The sequence below is a fragment of the Typopeltis vanoorti genome, chromosome 9, assembly GCF_054136105.1.
Source record: "Typopeltis vanoorti isolate ZY-2024b chromosome 9, IOZ_Tvanoo_1.0, whole genome shotgun sequence".
Lineage (NCBI taxonomy): Eukaryota > Metazoa > Arthropoda > Arachnida > Uropygi > Thelyphonidae > Typopeltis > Typopeltis vanoorti.
In genome coordinates this window covers 61316579-61339121 of record NC_143557.1, presented here as the reverse complement: position 1 = coordinate 61339121, position 22543 = coordinate 61316579, and the positions used below count along the sequence as shown (strand labels likewise).

The 22543-nt window shown below is 36.1% G+C and overlaps 1 protein-coding gene across 4 annotated transcripts in view; it reads right to left on the bottom strand.

Moving 5' to 3' along the window:
- The window catches only part of Prp4k (Pre-mRNA processing factor 4 kinase), a 526475-nt gene that overhangs the window by 345484 nt on the left and 158448 nt on the right, over positions 1–22543 (bottom strand). For all 4 annotated transcript variants that reach the window (XR_016548872.1, XR_016548870.1, XR_016548871.1 and 1 more), the window contains exon 10: positions 4453–4600. Coding sequence is in view for 1 of the 4 variants with exons in the window: in XM_090398529.1 (XP_090254655.1) it covers positions 4453–4600 (148 nt within the window). In the remaining 3 variants the exon portion in view is untranslated. The remainder of the gene's footprint in view (positions 1–4452; positions 4601–22543) is intronic.

The following is a 22543-nucleotide window of genomic DNA, read 5'->3' as shown; positions in this document are numbered from 1 at the left end:
ATGTGATCCATATAGATAATGAATAACAGAGGGGATAATGTACATCCTTGTCTCACACCAGATTTAACATTAAACCATCTTCCTGTACTTCCTTCAATTCTAACTGCTGACTTACAACTCAAATAAAGACGAAGTATTGCTTGATATAATGCCCCATTGACACCATATAACTGCAGCGTATTGAATAGCTTCTCTCTTGGCACCTTGTCATATGCCTTTTCCAGATCGACAAAACTTAAATACAGATCTTTGTTATATTCCCATGCTTTCTCGACTATTTGTCGTAAAGTGAAGATCTGATCCTGACAGCCTCTATTTGGCCTGAATCCAGCTTGTTCTTCACCAAGCTTTTCTTCCACAATTCTTCTCAACCGTTTCTCAAGTATACTTGCATAGATCTTGCCAGGAACGTTCAGTAGGGAAATACCTTTGTAATTCTCACATGCAGTTTTATTTCCCTTTTTATATATGGGTACTATGAGAGCTCTACTCCAGTCATCGGGAATTCGTCCCTCTGTCCAGGCTTTCTGAACTATGCAGTGCAGCCACTGTAAGAATCTTATACCACTATACTTCAGCATTTCTGGTCGAATATCATCTACTCCTGCTGCCTTTCCACATTTCAAGCCTTTGATGGCTTTTTCTACTTCTAGTATGGATATGTATTCCTGACTGCATGCCTGGTCAGTGTTTTTTTACCACTGTGCTGTCATCACTGCTTGTCTCATTTAGCAGGTTTTCAAAGTAATTACTCCATACCTCAAGGATATCTTTTTCTCCCGTTTTCATGTCACCTTTATCATCTCTAATTCCTTTTACAGCACTCTTTCCTCCATTCTTAAGCTTCTTCAACAACCTCCAGAATATTTTGCCACCTTCTTCATATTTATTTTCTAGATTCTTGCCAAAGTCCTCCCATGACTTTTGTTTAGCTAGTTTTACACAGTGTTTAGCATTCTTGCATTTGTCTCTATATTCTCTAAGAGCACAAGCTGACTTATTTGACAGGAACTTTTGGTATGCTTTCTTCTTTTCCTTCACTGCCTCTTTAACTTCCTGTGTCCACCAGGGAGTTCTGATTATTTTATCCTTCCAGATAACCTCACCACATGCCTCTCTGGCAGAATCAATCAATGTTTTCTTCAGAGTTTGCCACTGAATCTCCAAGGTTTGATTCCTGTTCTCAAACTCTTTCATTTTTTCTTCAATAATCTTTGTGTATTTTAGCCTACAGCTCACATCTGAGAGCTGCTCAACTTTTATTCGCTTTAAAACTTTCTTACATGTTATTCTTTTCAATATGAAATTCAATTTTATCCTGCTCAAGACTAAATAGTGATCACTTCCAATTTCAAATCCTCTGTACACTCTGGTGTCCTGCACCAGGGAGAAAACATCACTATCAACAATAACATAGTCAATGAGACTTTTCTTATTCCTAGCCTCTTCTCTCCATGTGAATTTGTGCACATTTTTATGTTGGAACATGGTGTTAGTAATAACCAGCCCATGTCCTGAGCAGAAATCTAACAGATATTTGCCATTATTATTAACTTTGCTCTTTTCTCCACATTTTCCCAAAATATTTTTGTATGTCTCACAATCATTTCCTACTCTGCTATTTAGATCCCCAACAAGGACCAACTTTTCATTTTTCATTGTGTCAGTTGCTTTTTCTAAAGCCTCAAAAACTTCCTCCACTTCTACCTTACTAGAACCTTCTGTGGGACAATAGGCACAAATAAGTCTCATTGTCCAGTTCCCCATTCTCATATTTGCCCACATTACTCTACTTGAGACTGACTGCCATTCAAGAAGATTAGCCTCGTATTTTGTGTAGAATACTATGGCTACTCCTTCTTTTCCTTGATTGTCATTGCCTGAATATAACATTTTGTATCTATTGCTCAAAAAGATCTCACCAGTTTTGGTCTTTTTTGTTTCAGTCACCAGTATTATGTCGATCTGGTACTTTCTAAATCCTCAGCTAGCTCCATTTCTTTGCCATTCAGGCTTCTTACGTTGATAGTACCGATCTTTAACTCTGGTGATGTTGAGTAGGGGTTTATTTTAAGATTTGTTCCAGTAGCTGACTTTTCGCTGTTCGCACTGGTTCCCTGGCGAAAACAACGGTGGCCTTGTTTAACCGGGCGATGCCCCAGCCGGCATGAAATTTTGTCATGTTGTACCATCATTCTATATTTTGGTTTAACCAATAAGAATACAATTTGGTCAGCTAAATCCCAAATTGCCAGCCCATCCTCGTCCGTTCAGTATCCAAGTAGATACCCAACAGGGTGCACCACGAGAAGGTGAGGATTGGACATTAGGTCAGAAGCCCTGGTCGGTTCTCCACATTCCTTTAAAGGCTATGTGGAGGTCTCCTCTCAGTTATACAGCTTTGACCCTTAAGCACCCCTTAATACGTAAATATACAAGAGTTCAATCCGATTGGTGCAGTGACTTTTTAACTCTAGTATTTTTAGAATCCAGAAAATGATTGACTCAAGACCAAATAAAATTATATTAATAACCACAAAACTATGTGGATCCAAGGCCTTCTAAATAACAACTATACGAGGGTGGTCTGAAAATTTCTCGGCCTAACACAATGGAAAAACCAACTTATAATTTCAAAATTATTCTTATTTTTCAACATAATCTCCCTTAAGACTAATACTAATTATCCCATCCCTGTAGTGTTTCTCAGTAAGATCTGCAAAATATTCCTCTACAGCTACAATCACCTCTTGATTCTTAGAAAAATGCTGGCCAGCGAGGAAGAGATTTAGTTTTGGGAAGAGATAGAAGTCAGAGGGAGCCAAATCTAGGGAACAGGGTGGATGTTCCAACAATTCATAGTGCAGATCCCTTAATTTTCCCATTGCCAAAACACCTTTGTGAGCAGGTGCATTGTCCTGTATGAGTAGAGCTCTCATAGTACCCATATATAAAAAGGGAAATAAAACTGAATGTGAGAATTACAGAGGTATTTCCATACTGAGTGTTCCTGGTAAGATTTATGCAAGTACACTTGAGAAACGGTTCAGAAGAATTGTGGAAGAAAAGCTTGGTGAAGAACAGGCTGGATTCAGGCCAAATAGAGGCTGTCAGGATCAGATCTTCACTTTATGACAAATAGTCGAGAAAGCATGGGAATATAACAGAGATCTGTATTTAAATTTTGTCGATTTGGAAAAGGCATATGACAAGGTGGCAAGAGAGAAGCTATTCAATACGCTACAGTTATATGGTGTCAATGGGGCATTATATCAAGCAATACTTAATCGTTATTCGAGTTGTAAATCAGCAGTTAGAATTGAAGGACATACAGCAAGATGGTTTAATGTTAAATCCGGTGTGAGACAAGGATGTACATTATCCATCTCAGTTATTCATTATCTATATGTAGATAGGAAGTTAGTAATGATGTAAATTTTTCATGTAGTACTATCATATCCTGTACACCCCTTGAGGGTACATGGCAGGAATTTGATGATGATATTAACTCATTTTTTTTTCTTTTTCCCCCCCATTCACTTATCGACAATCACACTTGTCCAGTCTAGGGATTCACCTTGATGAGATTCCCTTTTCAGAATCCTCTATTAATTTATTCTGACTGTCAAGATTTCAAGACCATCAGAAAATAAAATTCTCTGGTTTGCATTCCCAAACTTTAATTCTCTCTTCTTTTTTCTAGTTATCCAGGTACCAAACTCTCTCTGTGTCAGCTGTCAATCACCATCAATCTCTTTGGTGATCTTGCGCACTTGTACAACTAAGCGGCAAGCGTGAAGTTGGTAATGGCTGACATGTTATTATCGATAGCAAAAAGAGAATGTCTTTGTGATGAATGACAGATATCACAACATTTACCAACTGTGAATTACAATATATAACCATTGAAATTATGATGACTATCAAATATCTAGTAAATATATCAATCTTAAATACTTTTTTTTAAACAGATATCAATTTCTTATTGAACACATCACAAGTGCCGATTATACGTAGCTACAGAACCAAAACTAATAAAATACTAATGCAGAGAAATAATTGTATTTCTCATCTCTGATTACATCCATCCATTTAATACCACCAGGTGAAGCTGAGGAGAATAAGGGTACAGGAAAGTAACCAGAAAGGTTTATTTATTTTCATAGTTTTATTAGTTGTTTCATTTTCATTAGAAATTAACAATGTTTTTTTATAAGCATACCTATAAAGTATATCATTTATTTTGTAACAGGAACTGATATGCTAACTCATTTCAATTTTCCACACCTTCCAATTCAGTCCCACAACTGGTAATAAGCTGATATCAAATTCTGTCGTGTGTGTGTGGAATTGCATTCTACGAATCTAAAGGATCCAATATATTAACAAGATGACATAATATAAAACAGAACTATTTAAAAACTACTAAAAAAACATAAATAAGATACTTACATTACTTCATTATTGCGAATTATTTTTACAGCAACATCTTGATTACCTCTTGCCATGTCTCTTGCTCGTATAACATTACTAAATACACCTTGGCCTGTGTATCCATATACTGTATATCTGTTGTCCAAAACTTCTCCTATACGAACACCTATAGAATTTAAAACAAAGATTTTATTACGTTATTAACCTAAAAATCATCATCATCATCAAATTCCTGACGTGTACCCTCAAGGGGTGTACAGGATATGATAGTACTCAACGACAAATTTACATCATTACTAAATTTTTATCTACAATTTTCCTCCAAATCAGTCTGCTACTTCTCAAGACTCCAACATTATCAGATCGGTCTTCCTCTGGTTCGTTTTCCTGCCAACCTTGCAGAGAACACTTGTTTTGCTAATCTTTCCTCTCCCAGTCTGTTTAAATAACCAAACCACTTCAGATTAGTTCTGCTAACCCATTCCCGGATGCTGACAATGTCAAGTTCTTTCCTAATATATTCGTTTTCACACCAGATTTAACATTAAACCATCTTCCTGTACATCCTTCAATTCTAACTGCTGACTTACAACTCAAATAAAGACTAAGTACTGCTTGATATAATGCCCCATTGACACCACATAACTGTAGCGTATTGAATAGCTTCTCTCTTGGCACCTTGTCATATGCCTTTTCAAATCGACAAAACTTAAATACAGATCTTTGTTATATTCCCATGCTTTCTCGACTTTTTGTCGTAAAGTGAAGATCTAATCCTGACAGCCTCTATTTAGCCTGAATCCAGCTTATTCTTCACCAAGCTTTTCTTTCACAATTCTTCTCAACCGTTTCTCAAGTATACTTGCATAAATCTTGCCAGGAACACTCAGTAGGGAAATACCTCTGTAATTCTCACATACAATTTTATTTCCCTTTTTATATATGGGTACAATGAGAGCTCTAATCATCGGGAATTCGTCCCTCTGTCCAGGCCATTTGAACTATGCAGTGCAGCCACTGTAAGACTTTTATACCACCATAATTCATGATTTCTGGTCGAATATTATTATTATTCAGGCCTCCATGGAGTCAAAAGACTCATCGTGGGAGGTCCTTCCTAAGAACATAAAGTCTGTCAAGACTCATCGAGGGGAGGTCCCCCCCCCCCCAAGAAACACAAAGTCTATCATACCACTCTTTAAACTCATTGACCGTTCTCGCTCCCACCACTCCATCAGGCAATGCATTCCACGGTTCAACCACCATCCACGCAAAGAAACCACTCCTTACCCTCTTGCTCACAGTTTCCTTTCGTATCTTCCAGGGATGGCCTCTTGTCATCACTCCTTCCCGCTGTTCAACCAAGCGAAAGAACTCCCCAGTGTCAGCCCTGTAACCACCTCTCAACAGTTTAGAAGTCTCAATCATATCACTTCTCCTTCTTCTTCTATCCACCAAACTCTGCAGTCCACATTCCCTGAGCTGATCCTCATAACTATCCTTGTACAGTCCTGAAACAATCTTTGTCATCCGTCTTTGTATCCTTTACACAATTAATTTATCCCCTTCAAATCCTGGGGGCCAAATCTGAGAACAATTGTCTAAGTGTGGTCTGTTCAGAGACTTATACAACGGAATGATAACCCTCTTATCTCTGCAGGTCAGTGTCCTTCTCATAATTGCAGCAATCCTCTGTGTTACCTTCACCACCTTTGCAATATGTCCCCTAAACTTCAGGTTTCTATCAATCATCAACCCCAGATCTCTTGTCTCCCCTACTTCTTCCACTATAACTCCTCCCATACAATATGCAGCATCCCATCAATGTTTCACAAACCTCAAGACCTTACATTTTGCTACATTAAACTGACACCATCATTCATTTGCCCATCTATCTAGCTTATTTAAATCGTCTTGCAGGGCTACCACATCTGCGCTATTACTAATAATCCTTCCCAGCTTTGCATCATCCGCAAACAACTGAATATCCCCTTGCAATCCACTGGCAATGTCATTGATATAAAGGTTAAACAATATAGATCCAGGTACTGAGCCCTGTGGGACCCCACTTGTAACCCTCTGCATCCTTGAAACTGCTCCACATACACAACTCTCTGATACCTATCAGACAGCCAATCCTGAATCCAGTTGACCAATCTGACATCCAGACACATGTGCTGCAACTTAAATATCAGCTTATCATGTGGCACCCTGTCAAATGCCTTCGCTAAGTCTAAGAAAATTGCAGTATATGCCTTTCCCTCATCTAATGTTCTTGTAACTTTATTATAAAAGGCTAGCATATTGCTAAAACAAGAGCGTCCTTTCACAAATCCATGTTGACTCTCACAGATAACATTACCCTCATCTGTCCAATGCTGTATATGGTCCCTCACTACTTTCTCCAAGATCTTAACAACTACTGATGACAAACAGACTGGCCTATAATTAGACACTTCCAGTCTGTTACCACCCTTATGCAATGGCACTATCTTACCTTCTTTCCATTCCATGGGCACCTTTGCCGAAGCCAGACTTTCACTGAGAAGCCAGGTTAAAGGCACTGTCAGTTCCCTAGCACATTCTCGGAAAATTTGTGGTGAAATACCATCCAGTCCCACAGCTTTACTGACATCCAGAGTACTCAGTATTTGGAACACACTCTCCTCCTGCACCTCTAAACCTCAAACCTGCCCTATCCCTCTAGTATAAAACTTTTCTCCTCCAGGATGAAATACACCAATAAAAGTGTTCATTGAACAATTCCACTATGTCCTCTGCATCAGTCACTCTATTCCCATTTTTATCCCACAATATCATTCTTCCATAGCCATTTCTCCTGCTACTGGCCACATAGCTAAAAAATTCCTTAGGATTTTCTTTGGATCTTAGGGCCAATCTCCTCTCATATTCCAGTTTTGCTTTCCTTACCACACTAGTCAATCTTCTGGCCTGTGTCTTATATTCTTCATGCATCTTCTCTTCACCTGTCTCCTTATATCTCTTCCATAGACTCTTTTTCACATGCAATTCCTGTTTAATATTGTTTGTCATCCACTTTACTCCAAATTGTGTCCTCTTCTTCACTCATGGTATACAACTTACCATTGCTGCTAACAAATATTCTTTCACAATTTCCCATGCACTAATGATATCCTGGCCTTCCAATTCCTCACTCCATGAAACTTCCCGAAGTTGACCATATCATCTACTCCTGCTGCCTTTCCACATTTCAAGCCTTTGATGGCTTTTTCTACTTCAAGTATGGATATGTATTCCTGACTGCAACTCTGTTAAGTGTTTTTTTTTACCACTGTGCTATCACTGATTGTTTCATTTAGCAATTTTTCGAAGTAATTACTCCATACTTCAAGGATATCTTTTTCTCCCATTTTCATGTCACCTTTGTCATCTCTAACTCCTTTTACAGCACTCTTTCCTCCATTTCTAAGCTTTTTCAACAACCTCCAGAATATTTTGCCACCTTCTTCATATTTATTTTCTAGATTCTTGCCAAACTCCTCTCATGACTTACGTTTAGCTAGTTTTACACAGTGTTTAGCATTCTTACATTTGTCTCAATTCTCTAAGAGCACAAGCTGACTTATTTGCCAGGAACTTTTGATATGCTTTCTTCTTTTCCTTCACTGCCTCTTTAACTTCCTGTGTCCACTGTGGAATTCTGATTTTTCTATCCTTGCAGACAACCTCACCACATGCCTCTCTGACTGAATCAATCAGGGGTTTTCTTCAAGGCTTGCCACTGAATCTCCAATGTTTGGTTCCTGTTCTCAAACTCTTTCATTTATTCTTAAATAAGGTTTGTGTATTTTAGTCTACAGTTCACATCTGAGAGCTGCTCAACTTTCATTCACTTTAAAACTTCTTACATGTTATTCTTTTCAATATGAAATTCAGTTTTATCCTGCTCAAGACTAAATAGTGATCACTTAAGATTTCAAATCCTCTGTACACTCTGGTGTCCTGCACCAAGGAGTAAACATCATTATCAACAATAACATAGTCAATGAGACTTTTCTTATTCCTTGCCTCTTCTCTCCATGTGAATTTGTGCACATTTTTATGTTGGAACATGGTGTTAGTAATAACCAGTCCATGTCCTGAGCAGAAATCCAACAGGTATTTGCCATTATTATTAGATTTGCTCTTTTCTCCAAATTTTCCCAAAATATTTTTGTATGTCTACAATCATTTCCTACTCTGCTATTTAGATCTCCAACCAGACCAACTTTTCCTTTTTCATCATGTCAGTTGCTTTTTCTAAAGCATCAAAAAAATTCCTCCACTTCTACCTTAGTAGAACCTTCTGTGGGACTATAGGCACAAATAGGTCTCATTGTCCAATTCCCCATTCTGATATTTGCCCACATCACTCTACTCGAGACTGCCTGCCATTCAAGAAGACTAGCCTCATATTTTGTGTTGAATACTATGGCTCCTCCTTTTCCTTGATTGTTATTGCCTGAATATAACATTTTGTATTTATTGCTCAGAAAGATCTCACTAGTTTTTGTCTTTTTTGTTTCAGTCACCCCTATTATGTCAATCTGGTACTTATCCAATTCCTCAGCTAGCTCCATTTCTTTGCCATTCAGGCTTCTTATGTTGATAGTACCAATCTTTAACTCTGGTGATGATGAGTTGGGGTGTGTTTTAGGGTTTGTTCCAGTAGCTGACTTTTTGCTCTTCGCCCTGGTTCCCTGGCAAAAACAACGGGGGAGGGCCTTGTGTAACCAGCGACATCCTAGCCAGCATGAAATTTTGACATGTTGTACCATCATTTTGTATATTGGTTTAAGCCAATATAAATACAATTTGGTCGGCTAAATTCCAAATTGGAAAAACAATTATTGATATTATTATTATTATTCTATGCTACTGTAAGAGAAATTACAAAGGACTTATCACCAAAAGCAGTAACAATGATAAACAACAAGATGACTGAAACTGGGAATATTGAATATATAAGAAAAATCTGGTCAAATCATTTTAAGACTATCTTCCACCAAGGAAACAAAACTACAATGTCAACAATAGAAGAAAATAATGATCACCGAAAAATTTTACAAGACGTTAGATACACAATAAAACAGATGAAAAACAATAAAGCACCAGGCATTGATACTATACCTACTGAACTGTGGTCATATGGAGGCAGCATATCAATAGAATATTTAACAACCCTATTCAATAAAATACTACAAAAAGGAGAGATCCCAGATGACTGGAGAACTGGAAAGATCATCCCAATATATAAGAAAGGAGACACAAGAGACTGCAGAAATTACAGACCAATCAATTTACTCCCTCACATCTATAAAATATTCATAAGAATTATACAAAATAGATTAAAAAACACCTACAAAGAAATGATAGGCATAGAACAAGCTGGTTTCCGAGGAAACTATTTAACAATCGACCAAATTTTCACATTGCACTATTGCACTAGCAGAGCTTAGCTGGGAAGACCATATTGTTGTTTTGTGGACTTTAAACAAGCTTTCGATAACATCAACAGAGAAATCCTTCTTAAAATTCTACTAGAAAAAGCAATAGACAAATATATAATACAGTTTCTGATAAAATATTACTCTAAGACAAATGCAATAATTAAAAAGGACACACTCACAACAGAACCCATAGAGATCCAAAAAGGAGTAATGCAAGGATGCCCATTATCCCCATGCCTATTCAACATATATATAGAAGAAGATGTAAAGAAGGCAATAGACAATGAGCCTGGAATCAATGTCAACGGTTTAAACATAAATAATATCAAATATGCAGATGAGATCTCGTCCTTCTTGCAAGAACCCCAAATGAACTACAAAAGTTGATCAACAAGCTAAACGAAACCTGTAAAACATATGACATGACAATAAATATACAAAAGACAAAAGTGATGAAAATAGGGAAGAACAGAACTACCATCTCAGCCATCCTAAACGTAGAACAAGTAGACAACTTCATATACCTTGGATCAAAACTAACAGAAACAATAGATGAACTCAAAACAATCAAACACAGAATAGCGATAGGATGAACCACCATGGGAAAATTACAGAAAATCTGGAAAACAAACAAGATACCTAAGCAAGCCAAAATCAAATTATATGAAGCAATAATTATACCAACAGTCATCTATGGAGCAGAAGCGTGGACAGTTAAAAAAAGAGAGGAGAAAAAACTGCTGGCATTTGAAATGAAATGCTTAAGAAAAATAAATAGAACAAGTTGGATAGAAAAGAAAACAAACATCACAGTCAGACAAGAACTATTGTACAAAAAGACAATAATAGAAAAAATTAGAAAACAACAACTGAGATGGTTTGGACACACTGTACGCATGGACGCAGACAGACTTCCTAACGTCCTAATCAATACTTTTCCAACTGAAAAAAGAAGACCTGGAAGACCAAGTATTACCTGGCTGAAATTAATAAAGAACATCTCGGGATGTAGAACATATAAGGAACTTTTTCGAACAGCAAGGAATAGAGAAGACTGGAAGATCCTGCTCAACCCGTCTTAGACAGAAGAGAAGAAGAAGAAGATTATTATTAGGACATTCAAAGAGTTAAGATATCCAGCACGAGAGGTCTGCTCTAGGTGCCAATCATTTCACAGTAACTCAAATTATCATTTCACTCTTCGCGCCTTCTCGGGTAATGTATGACAAACACGTACACACCACTCTCCAAACAAAAATCAGCATATATGACTTTAATAGATGCACATATTCACAAGAATATAACAACTTTATTACTGCAAATATTTCAACAGAAACTAAATGTTCATCATCATCATCATCAGTGCGTCAGGGTGCTGAATTGTTATGAAATACCTCCTTGTGGTGCACAATAGGTAATGATTTCGACTATTGGGAGATGAACCTGTCTTTTTTTTTTTTTTTGACTTCCTGGCCAATATGTGCAAAATGAAGCAAAGTTTAACAAGAAGAAACAAAGTAGACCTTTTCAAAAAGATTCCAAAACTAAGCAAATAATAAAGGAAACCAAATTCACCCTACAGATCCTGCAAATTAATACAGAAGATGCCACCCGAGCCAAAAGTGAACTACTCAGAAAAATCTGCAGGACACACAACATCGATGTAATCTCTGTCCAGGAACTACATATCAGCAAAGAAGATGAGATTACCACAAGAGCTAATATCACTGGCTACAGGACACTGGACTACATCTAGTCACAAATATATGGTTCTGCCATCTACGTGTGAGACAATATGGAAAACTGCAAAATACTATCTTCTTCTCATCATAATAACATCAAGATAATCAACAAAGGCAGCTGGCACAACTATAGTGTCAGTTTACAAACCACCAAAACAAATTTGGGCTATTCCAGGTCTTCCTACTCACCAATATCTAGCAGTCTACATAAGCGATTTTAATAGTCAACATCACTCCTGGGCTATTGTAGAAATGATATCAATGGTATTAGACTGACAGAATGGGCTGAACGCCTTGGGCTATCACTGGTTTTTTGATGCAAAAGACTCTGGGTGTCTTTTGCATCAGGTAGATGGAAGAAATACTCAAACCCTGACCTTTGATTTGTCAATTGCAACAGTGAAGATGGTCTGTTACTCACTGATAGGAAAGTACTTGAAAACTTTCCACGATCTCAACGTAGACCTCTTATTGTCACTATAGGAACACAAATCCTGATTATACAATCTGTGGAAAGACTAAGATGGCATTTTCACAAAGCTAACTGGGAAACAGTACTCCAAACAAATTGAATATAACAGCCATTGGGGCCAACCTGAAGTCGAAAATTATAAACGTTTTGTTGGAGTACTGATAGGTGCTCCAAAAAGAGGTTTCTGGAAACAGTATACCACATGCTGGTCTCCAGAAACTAGATAAAGAATTTTAGACTTAGAAAAATTTTAGGAAAAAAGAATATCAGAGCAAAGCCCAAGCCTTGTTCCAAAAATGTGAAATTGAAACAATTTCTAAGCAGCACAGATCACTCCTAAAGACATAGCAACCAGAATCTAGCAAACATCTAACAACGTAAAGATTAGTGTATCCTATTCTAAAGGAATTAGGACCAAATATAACCATGTTTATAGAAGTATCAAACAAAACAATCACCTCTCAATGGCAAACACTGAAAACGAATTCAAGCATTTAAATTCCTGAAAAATAACAAAGATGCAGGCCTGAGTGGTATATATCCTGAGTGCATTAATCATCTTTGAAGTAACATTTGTAAATGGCTTTTGCAGTTTTTCTGTAAAATTCTAGAAAGCAGGAACATCCCAAAGGAATTCCTGAGGAGCAAAGTTATGGCCATCCTAAAACCTGGAAAGAGCTTACTGATGCAGCAAACTATCAACTAATATTTTTACTAAGTATTCCCTATAAACTTCTTGGATGATTACTCTATAATCAGATTTATCCTTTGATTAATGCCATAGTACCAAATGAACAAGCCAGATTCAGTGACTCTCACAGCTGCTGTGACCAAGTACTTGTCCTCACTACACATGTAGAAGCTGGTTTCCAAAAAGGCCTTAAAACCTCAGTAATAGCATTCATAGATCTGTCTGCTGCATACGACTCAGTTTGGGTTAATGGACTTATACTGAAATTTGCAACCGTAATACAAGATCCAAAGATGATTAAGATTCTAAAGTGCATGACATCAAAGTGCAAATCCAAGGTACAACTGAACGGTAAAAATAGCACCTTTAAAGTACTAAAAAATGGACTACCATAGGGCACTGTGCTAGCTCTGCTCTTCTTTAATTTATACATTAGAAACATGTCACAACCTATTCTCGAAAGTTCATGTAAGCAGACGATCTGGCATTGGCAACTCAGACTAAACACCTGGAAGAAGACGAGACTGTGCTCAGTTCCGACCTTGAAGTTCTGCATAACCATTATACCAAACAGCATCTTTACCCAAATCATTCTCTCTACAACGAAAGTTTGCACATTTCACTTGAACAATCATCAAGCTGATAAACAGCTGAAGGTTTCATTTAGAGAGGAGACTTTGAAGCACAACCGCAATCCAAAATATCTTGGACTCATCTTTGATCGCTCATAAACCTTCAAGAATCACCTGAAAAATGTCTGCCAAAAGCTAAAAACTAAGAATAATATCATCAGGAAGCTTGTGTGTTTGAGCTGGGGGATCAGGAGCCAACACTTTGAAAACTGCTACCCATGCCCTAGAGGTGCTCTTGTGCAAAATACTCTGCTCCAGTGTAGTATTTAAGTAATCATGTCAGCAAGGTCAACATGCAACTTAACGATACTACCAGAATCATCACGGGTTGCATAAAGTCTACACCTGTTGAGTGGCTATCACCACACTCTAACGTCATACCCAGACATAAGGAGGAAAGCTGCCACTAATAGAGAGTGGAAAAAATGTATGGGATATAACAACTTACCCATCCATGAGGACCTCCAAAATCTACCACCAATTGCTCCCATGAAAAATCAGCAACCAGATGCATATTTTCATGAAACTGAATGGAAGAATTGCTGGCTTAATTCAACAGTAAAAAATGGATACCTCATTACAGACCCGAAAATAGAGGCCCTTGGCTTTAACCTGCCCGGACGGCAATGGAACACACTCAACTGCAGCAGTGATGAGCGATACAGTGATTTTTCAATCACAGTACGAATTGATACTGTGAAGTTTTCATATCAATAATTTTAAACTGGGGCCTACGTCAATCCTCAACATGTGACTGTGGTGATGATCAACAGGCCATCAATTATATTATTCTGGACTGCCCAATGCAGAGTTTTCAGGGCACACTAACAGACCTGTTCCAGGCTATCCCCGGATTCAATCCAGTGGATCAGAGATAATTTAAACTTAAATTTGTGATTTTTAGCACGCACACACACACACATAAATACAGTTAAACTTCGTTTTTACGCTCCTGCAATTTACGTTTTCCTGCCATTTACGTCATTTTCCACTGGTCCCATCTTAAGGCTTATTCTTACAATATATTGTTTTCCCACCATTAACAACTTGATGTGGATGTGTTATTTCCTGTGATTTGTGGTTTTTTCTCGGGTGACAACACTGATTTTCGAATCGATTTCTGCGGAAATCTTCACAATTCTGTTCCTAGATGGCGTTGCTTTCGGCTGTAGTTTCGTTTTCACCATCACAGTGGCTTGCAGCAGTGATGAGCGATACAGCGATTTTTCAATCACAGTACGAATTGATACCGTGAAGCTTTCATATCAATAATTTTAAACTGTCAGTAGTTCGTGGCACCTGTAACGTGTTGTGATGTGATTTCATATTCACAGTGCTGTATTGAAATCGTGAACAAGGATCATACACAAATTGTGAAATCATATTCACATTTCTACCAAGTAACAGCTGTTACTTGTGAATATTAGATATCAGTGAATAAACCACACAATTCGTGAGATATTGCTTCACTAGCTTGCAGTGTTGGTGTTCGTAGTCGCAATTCAGAAGCATAGTATATTGCAGAATTTCTACTATGTAATTTAGCATGTGATAGTTGCTTTCAAGTTGTGGTGGTGGTGGTGGATGATCCATGTTAGTAACATGGAGAAAAAAAGACAGAAAATGTATTTCGGTAGAAGAAAAGATGGCAATTCTGCGACGTGTAGATTGGCATGCCGGAACATGTGTGCAATTAGCAAAAGATCTTGGACTCTCCCTGTCCACTTTGAATACGATAGTAAAAAACAGGTCAAGCATTGAACTCAGTGCAAAGCAATCTTTCTCATTTCAAGACTATGTTGATGCTGGTGTGATCACATCAATGGTACCAAGTGTAGAAGACATCCTTTCCAACCACCTTAGTGAAGAAGAAGAGGAAGAAGTGGCTGAAGAAGACTGTGATCAAGACCCTACTGTCCCTAATAGTAAAGAAGCAATGGAAGAGATCAGGAGACGATGGGGCATTTAATGCCTTATACACTGTGGAGAGGCAGGTGTAATTTATAAGAGCGAAGAAAAAGAAAAACAATAAACAATTACATTTTTATAAATAGATAAATGTAAGTAATTGTAAAGTCATTTATTTTCAGTTATTAATTTTTGTAATCTAGTATGTAGAGTCACATACCAGCAGTAAATCATCTTTTAGCCTTTTTTTAATGTTTTTAACATTTCCTGCTATTTACACTTTTTTTTTCCATCAGTCCCCTGGAAAGTGTAAAAAAGGGGTTTTTACTGTATTTGGATAGAGCAGTTATTTAAAACATAACCAATTTTTCTAAAGTTTCGAATGACAAATTAATCGACTGCATTAACAGGTATGAATTTGGTTGGTATTAATTTATTGATCAATTACCACTAAAAGAAACAATTAATTTTATTATATTAAAATTAATATCTCCCCTGTTTTATATTTTCGTGTTTCTTCTTGTATTACAGTAATTTCACAATTTTATTGTATAGAATTAGTGTTTAATCCAGCATATTAATGAATAAAATATTCTGAATTATACTTTATTTATTTATTATGCTTTCATTACTTCAAACATTAATGCAGAATATTTTATTCATTAATATGCTGGATTAAACACTAATTCTATACAATAAAATTGTGAAATTACTGTAATACAAGAAGAAACACGAAAATATAAAACAGGGGAGATATTAATTTTAATATAATAAAATTAATTGTACAGGTAACCCTCGTATAACGTGGTTTTGATAAAATGCGGTTTACAAATTGTAGTAACCTTTGTTCAATGCAGTACTTATACAACACGGTTTCATTATAACAAGTCTACAAATTGTAGTAACCTTTTATCTTCTCATACATTTTTAACCACGCAACTTAAAAATCAAAATTTATCTTCGCTAAATTTGAGTCTGCTCGTATCACACATGTAGTTATAAGTAGCGGATTTATATTAGGGAAAATACCCTTTAGAACACATATACATCAATTGTTTATCGCATAAAGTGTTTATTGTTGAAAACTGTCATCGTTTTCTGCCAGGAAATCGCATCAAAAATTATGTATGTTAATCTCAAGCTGAGCACTTTATTTTCTGATGAGTTACATACAATATGTAATGCTCTTTTATGTAAAAAATTTATTTTTATAGTAATGGCCACTTAGAGAGCTTTTACGATGGCCGAAAACGAAATTAGTGAATTAATTGATGGGGAAATAGATTTAAATGAGGAGGATATGGTACAATTAATAGATGACGTCAAACAAATGTTTTAATATCACAGTATCTTAAGAAAAAATATGTTATAAAACACTAAATACACTTAAAGCAATAAAATGTACACTAATATACTATAAAACACTAATTTTCTGGCGGGGAAATTTCTGTCGAAGATTCTGATTGTGATGAATCTGTTAAAGAATTCAGTTTAAAGAAATTAGCAGAAGGATTGGACTTGGCAAGAAAGTTAGGAAGTTATTTTATGGATATTTTCCGGAGCTCTTCCTCAATGGAGAGCTCTGGAAAATTCACGAGACAAATAGACATTTGTTCAGCTCCATATTATGAACTTAATAAAAAAATTGCAGCATAGCGGTAAGCAAGGTCTTATTACAGACTTCTTGATAACTAAACAAGCCGAAGTATGCAATGAGAATTATACAAATGATGTCCAATCGATTTCAAGTGATGACGACATCCAGCCATCGTAAATAAAGAACATCTATATTCTTTTAGTTTTGAAGACAGCGATGACGATTAAAATATGCACTTTATTTTATTTTGCCTAAAACATTTATGCATTATGTGCAATGAAGTTTACGTACAATTTGTAATTTTTATAAGTTTATACTATGTATTTGTTTCATAGTGTGTTTTCTTAACTTACATGAATTACCTGAAGTAAATAAAAATATTTTTTTGTTAGCTATGTCATTGTTGTTTATATAATTAAAAAAAAATTATATCGGAACATAACCCTACTTTTTCTATGCGATCTGAGTATTCTAGGATCTATTTACAAAGGTACATTCTAGGATCTATTTAAGGGTAATTATAATAGAGTAATTGACCCAACGCTCTCATTCCAAAACAGTAAAAATGGCGCAGTTTAATGAAATAACTTTAAAAATATAACAATGGCTCAGTCCAAGTAGGATTGGAAATTGAAGTAAGTAACAAATGTAGTGAATAACAACTTTCTTTACTACCCCCCCCACCCCCAAGAATATAACAATGTGACAAGAGTGTGGTTAGTAACAGTGTGCAGACTAGATTTTTTTGTGTGGAGAGTAGTGAAGAGTGGAATGGGTTGCCAGAATCAGTTGTGAGTGCCCCAATGGTAAATGAGTTTAAAGAGAGATATATGACAGATTTTATGTGCATAAACGTTAGTGTGGTTCTCCCATAATAAGTCTGCACTCCATAGAGATACCGTATCATCATCATCAACATCATAATAATAATATATAAAAAGTGATATCTAGTGTTAAGGGAAAAAACAAAAACATGATTATATTCAGCTGGCTGCACAGGAGCACTAATGTATCATGGGAAAGTGCAGTTGCAGGGGTCAGTCGACCTAAGCTTCGAATCTTTGAAGGATCACTGTTTTGGAGGTCAGATAAATGGTAGATTATTGTACTACCACAAGTATGTCTAAAAAAGGTTTTCCAGAATTAAATTCACTGTTTACCTCCAATTCAAATCCAACAGCGAATTTAATTCTGGGTCTATATTCAGTTATGTGAGAAATTCTCTAATTAGGTAATAGAGCCAGGCCAAATGATGAATATGTTGTCAATATATCTGAACTAATATTCAGGTCATGTTCCCTTGTACCAAATGGCTTTATCTTCAAACTGCATTTTGAACAGATTTGCTAACAAGGGAGAAAGGGAACAGACCACTGCTAATCCTTCCTTCTGTTCAACATATACTCCTTGGAAGTTGAAGAAAGTGCAATTAATGCAATGCTTGAAGAGATTGACAGTGTCCAGTGGAAATATGTCTTGTAATAGTTGTAAGGTTTCTATTCTTGGTATGTCAGTGAACAGATTAACAATATTAAGGCATGCAAACAGATCAGTATGTTATACTGTGATGTCTTTGGTGCATTCTATGAAGTGTCATGTTCTTTACTAAAGAAGTTCTTTTACCAATGTGGTTAAAAGACTTAAAAGATTTGCTAGATATTTAGAATTTGGATATCAATGAAGTTGGAGAATATCTTGCATCAACAATGGGTCTCAGTGGCAAGTCCTGCTGGTGTGTACTTTTTTGGGACTCCATAAATTCTTGGTACTGGGGAGGAGGGAGAATATCTTCTCCACTAATACAGATAAAAGAAACTAAAAGCTTAACTATCTCAGCACCACTACCAAAGAATGGTTACAAGAACATTAGTCAACAAAATTGTACATCAACCTCAAAGAAAGTGTGATGAATATTAAAAACAAGACTTCAGAGGAACAATGTTCCCCCTAGATACAGTCAGTCACGGATAAAATATCAAGAATGGCCAGGAGAAGTATGCCAATCTGAACACATCAAGGACATAGAGAACAAAAGGAAACACATATCAGGACTGGCAGAACATACAAATGAAACCAAAAATCAAGTATTATGGCAACAAACCAAATTGTTCCTCATAGATTACAGAATTTTTTCAAGAGTGCTCAAAGAATTAGCTGAAATGATAAAAAATCATCAATAGTGCAACAAAAAAACAAGAGATGATTTTACGTCTAGTCTGTTCTCTCATTTAACACAACATGCATGCAGTTTGCAGCAGACCACGACCTAGCAAACAACTTCACAGCAAATGCATGCTTTCCATTGTTATTCATGTTTTCAATATTTTATTATGTAGTTACAGGTTGTAACCTGTTTTTTAGTTTATTCACTTATTTCTCCTAATGATGATGTGAAACAAGAATTTTTACAAAACTAGTTGAGCAAAATATTTCGATAAATATTTTGCTGGTAATAAATTATTCTATCCCATCTGTTTCTTTCATGTAGAAGAATATCAGCAAAATATTTCTAATATGTCTGCTCTCCACAGAAGTGTATGCAACAATATTCTTGGCCATCCAGGTCACTCATCTTGTTAATTCAGAGGCCAAAGTAATACAAGATTATAACGATCCCCACTGCTGAGGATGTATATGGGTTGCACCACTTGGCAAACATTGTGATAGGGGTGTTGGATCCTGGTGATGGTGATCTGGAAGATAGAAGAGTAAAAAAGCATCAGGAGTAGTAGAGCAAAGAATAAGAGGAGAAACGAAGAGAAAAAGAGGAAGATAAGGACCATTGCCTTCACTAGGTGTTCTATCACAAACAGGTACTCCATATTGAGGGTTCGGTGAAAGATGAGCCAGGTTCAGACCAAATAGAGATTGTAAGAATCTGAATTTCACTTTAAGTGGTAGAGAAGACATGGAAACATAACAATAATCTGTTATATTTCCATGATTAGGAGTCATGGAAACATAACAGATTATTGTTATGTCTGGAACTATCAATTCTGGAAAAGATGTATGGCAAGCTGATAAGAGAAAGGCTGTTAAAACATTACATTTTTATGATATAAACTGAAGACCACAGATATAAGTGTTCTAAGAAAAATTAGGAGAGTGAACAGTGGCATTAATGGCATAATCACACTAAAAATGAAGATATTAGGAAAGAACTTGACACTGTTAGCATTCTGAAGGTCGTGAACACAGCAAATCTCAGGTGGTATGGTCACTTAAATAGAATAGGAAAGTAAAGGTTAGTAAAACAGATGACTGATGCAATAGCAGGAAAAGACTGAGAGGAAAAACCAAAGCCTAAGCTAAGACTTATGCAGCTAGAGGTGCCTTAGAAGACAAATGTAAGCTCTGACAACAGTGGAATCCTGACAGATAAGACTAATTCAGGGGAAAATTTTGGATAGGAACTTTGTAATAATGTAAGAGTTTTTCATGTTGTACTATCATTGTATTCTGTACATACTAGCAATTTGATGATGATGGTATCCTTACTATATATGAAATAATACAAAGCAATGTTAATGGAAAAGTGCAAGATCTTAGCAATAAACTAAAATGGTCACACTAACATTTAATGCATATACACACATAGCCTCTTCTTGCATACAGAAAAGTAAGACAGATAAATCTGGTAGGGAGAAGGGAGACTTTCTCTGCAAAGCTCACTATCAATTTGGATCTAAAAGTGCCCACAATCATATCCGTCATCTTAGCAGAAACTTTGACAGATAAGACTAATTCAGGGGAAAATTTTGGATAGGAACTTTGTAATAATGTAAGAGTTTTTCATGTTGTACTATCATTGTATTCTGTACATACTAGCAATTTGATGATGATGGTATCCTTACTATATATGAAATAATACAAAGCAATGTTAATGGAAAAGTGCAAGATCTTAGCAATAAACTAAAATGGTCACACTAACATTTAATGCATATACACACATAGCCTCTTCTTGCATACAGAAAAGTAAGACAGATAAATCTGGTAGGGAGAAGGGAGACTTTCTCTGCAAAGCTCACTATCAATTTGGATCTAAAAGTGCCCACAATCATATCCGTCATCTTAGCAGAAACTTTGACACTTCTCAGTTCATCCAACCTAGAACAGCAATTACTTTCCAATTGTCAACTTCCACAAGTAAGGTGACATAACATAAACAACTCTGAAATTGCTTGTACAGGTAACCCTTGTATAACGCAGTATTTATACAACACAGTTTCAATATAACGAGGTCTACAAATTGTAGAAAGCCTTGTTGAACATGGTACTTATACAACAGTTTCGATATAAGACTGTCTACAAACTGTAGTAACCCTTTATCTTTTCATATATTTTTCAAAGCGCGACTTAAAATTCAAATTTTATTTTCGTTAAATTTGCGTCTACCGATATCGCAGATGTAGTTATAAGTAACGAATTTATATTAGGGGAAATACCATTTAGCCCCCATGTATGTCAATTGTTTACCTTATAAACAGATGATTGGAGTAGAGTTCTCATAGTACCCATACATAAAAAGGGAAATAAAACTGAATGTGAGAATTACAGAGGTATTTCCATACTGAATGTTCCTGGTAAGATTTATGCAAGTATACTTGAGAAACGGTTCAGAAGAATTATGGAAGAAAAGCTTGATGAAGAACATGCTAGAGGCTGTCAGGATCAGATCTTCACTTGATGACAAATAGTTGAGAAGTCATGGAAATATAACAAAGATCTGTATTTAAGTTTTATCAATCTGGAAAAGGCATATGACAAGGTGCCAAGAGAGAAGCTATTCAATACGCTACAGTAATATGGTGTCAATGGGGCATTATATCAAGCAATACTTAATCTTTATTTGAGTTGTAAATCAGCAGTAAGAATTAAAGGAAGTACAGGAAGATGGTTTAATGTTAAATCTTGTGTCAGACAAGGATGTACATTATCCCTTCTGTTATTCATTATCTATATGGATCACATTATGAAGGAAAGTGGTATTAAAGCTGATATCAAAATTGGAGATGTTAATGTCAGGTCTTTGCTTTATGCGGACAATGTTATACTTCTAAATAAATCCACTACAAGTCTGCAAGATTCCCTGACTAAATTGAATAACTGTTGTAATAGATATGGTATGAACTTCAGCAATAAAAAGATAAAGGCAATGAAAATAGGCAGAATTGTTGAAAATGTCAACTGCGTTGTGAATGGAGAACCTGTGTAACAAGTAAAACATTTCAGCTACTTAGGCACGATTTTTAGTGAAGATGGTAAATTAAATATGGAAATAGACAATAGAATCAACAAAGCTGGTATGGTAGGAAGTCAATTGAATAAATTCATATAGAATAAGAGAGAAATTAATCGGAACAACACTAAATTAGCTGTATACAAGACAGTGTTCAAACCAGTTTTAACTTATGGATTTGAGAACTGGGTCAGAAGTAAAACAGTTGACCAAAGACTAGAGACCGCAGATATGAGAGTCCTGAGAAAGATTAGAGGCGTGAACAGATGGCATCAATGGCAATATCATATTAAAAACAAGGATATTAGGAAAGAACTCGAGATTGTCAGCATCTAGGAATGTGTTAACAGAGCTAAT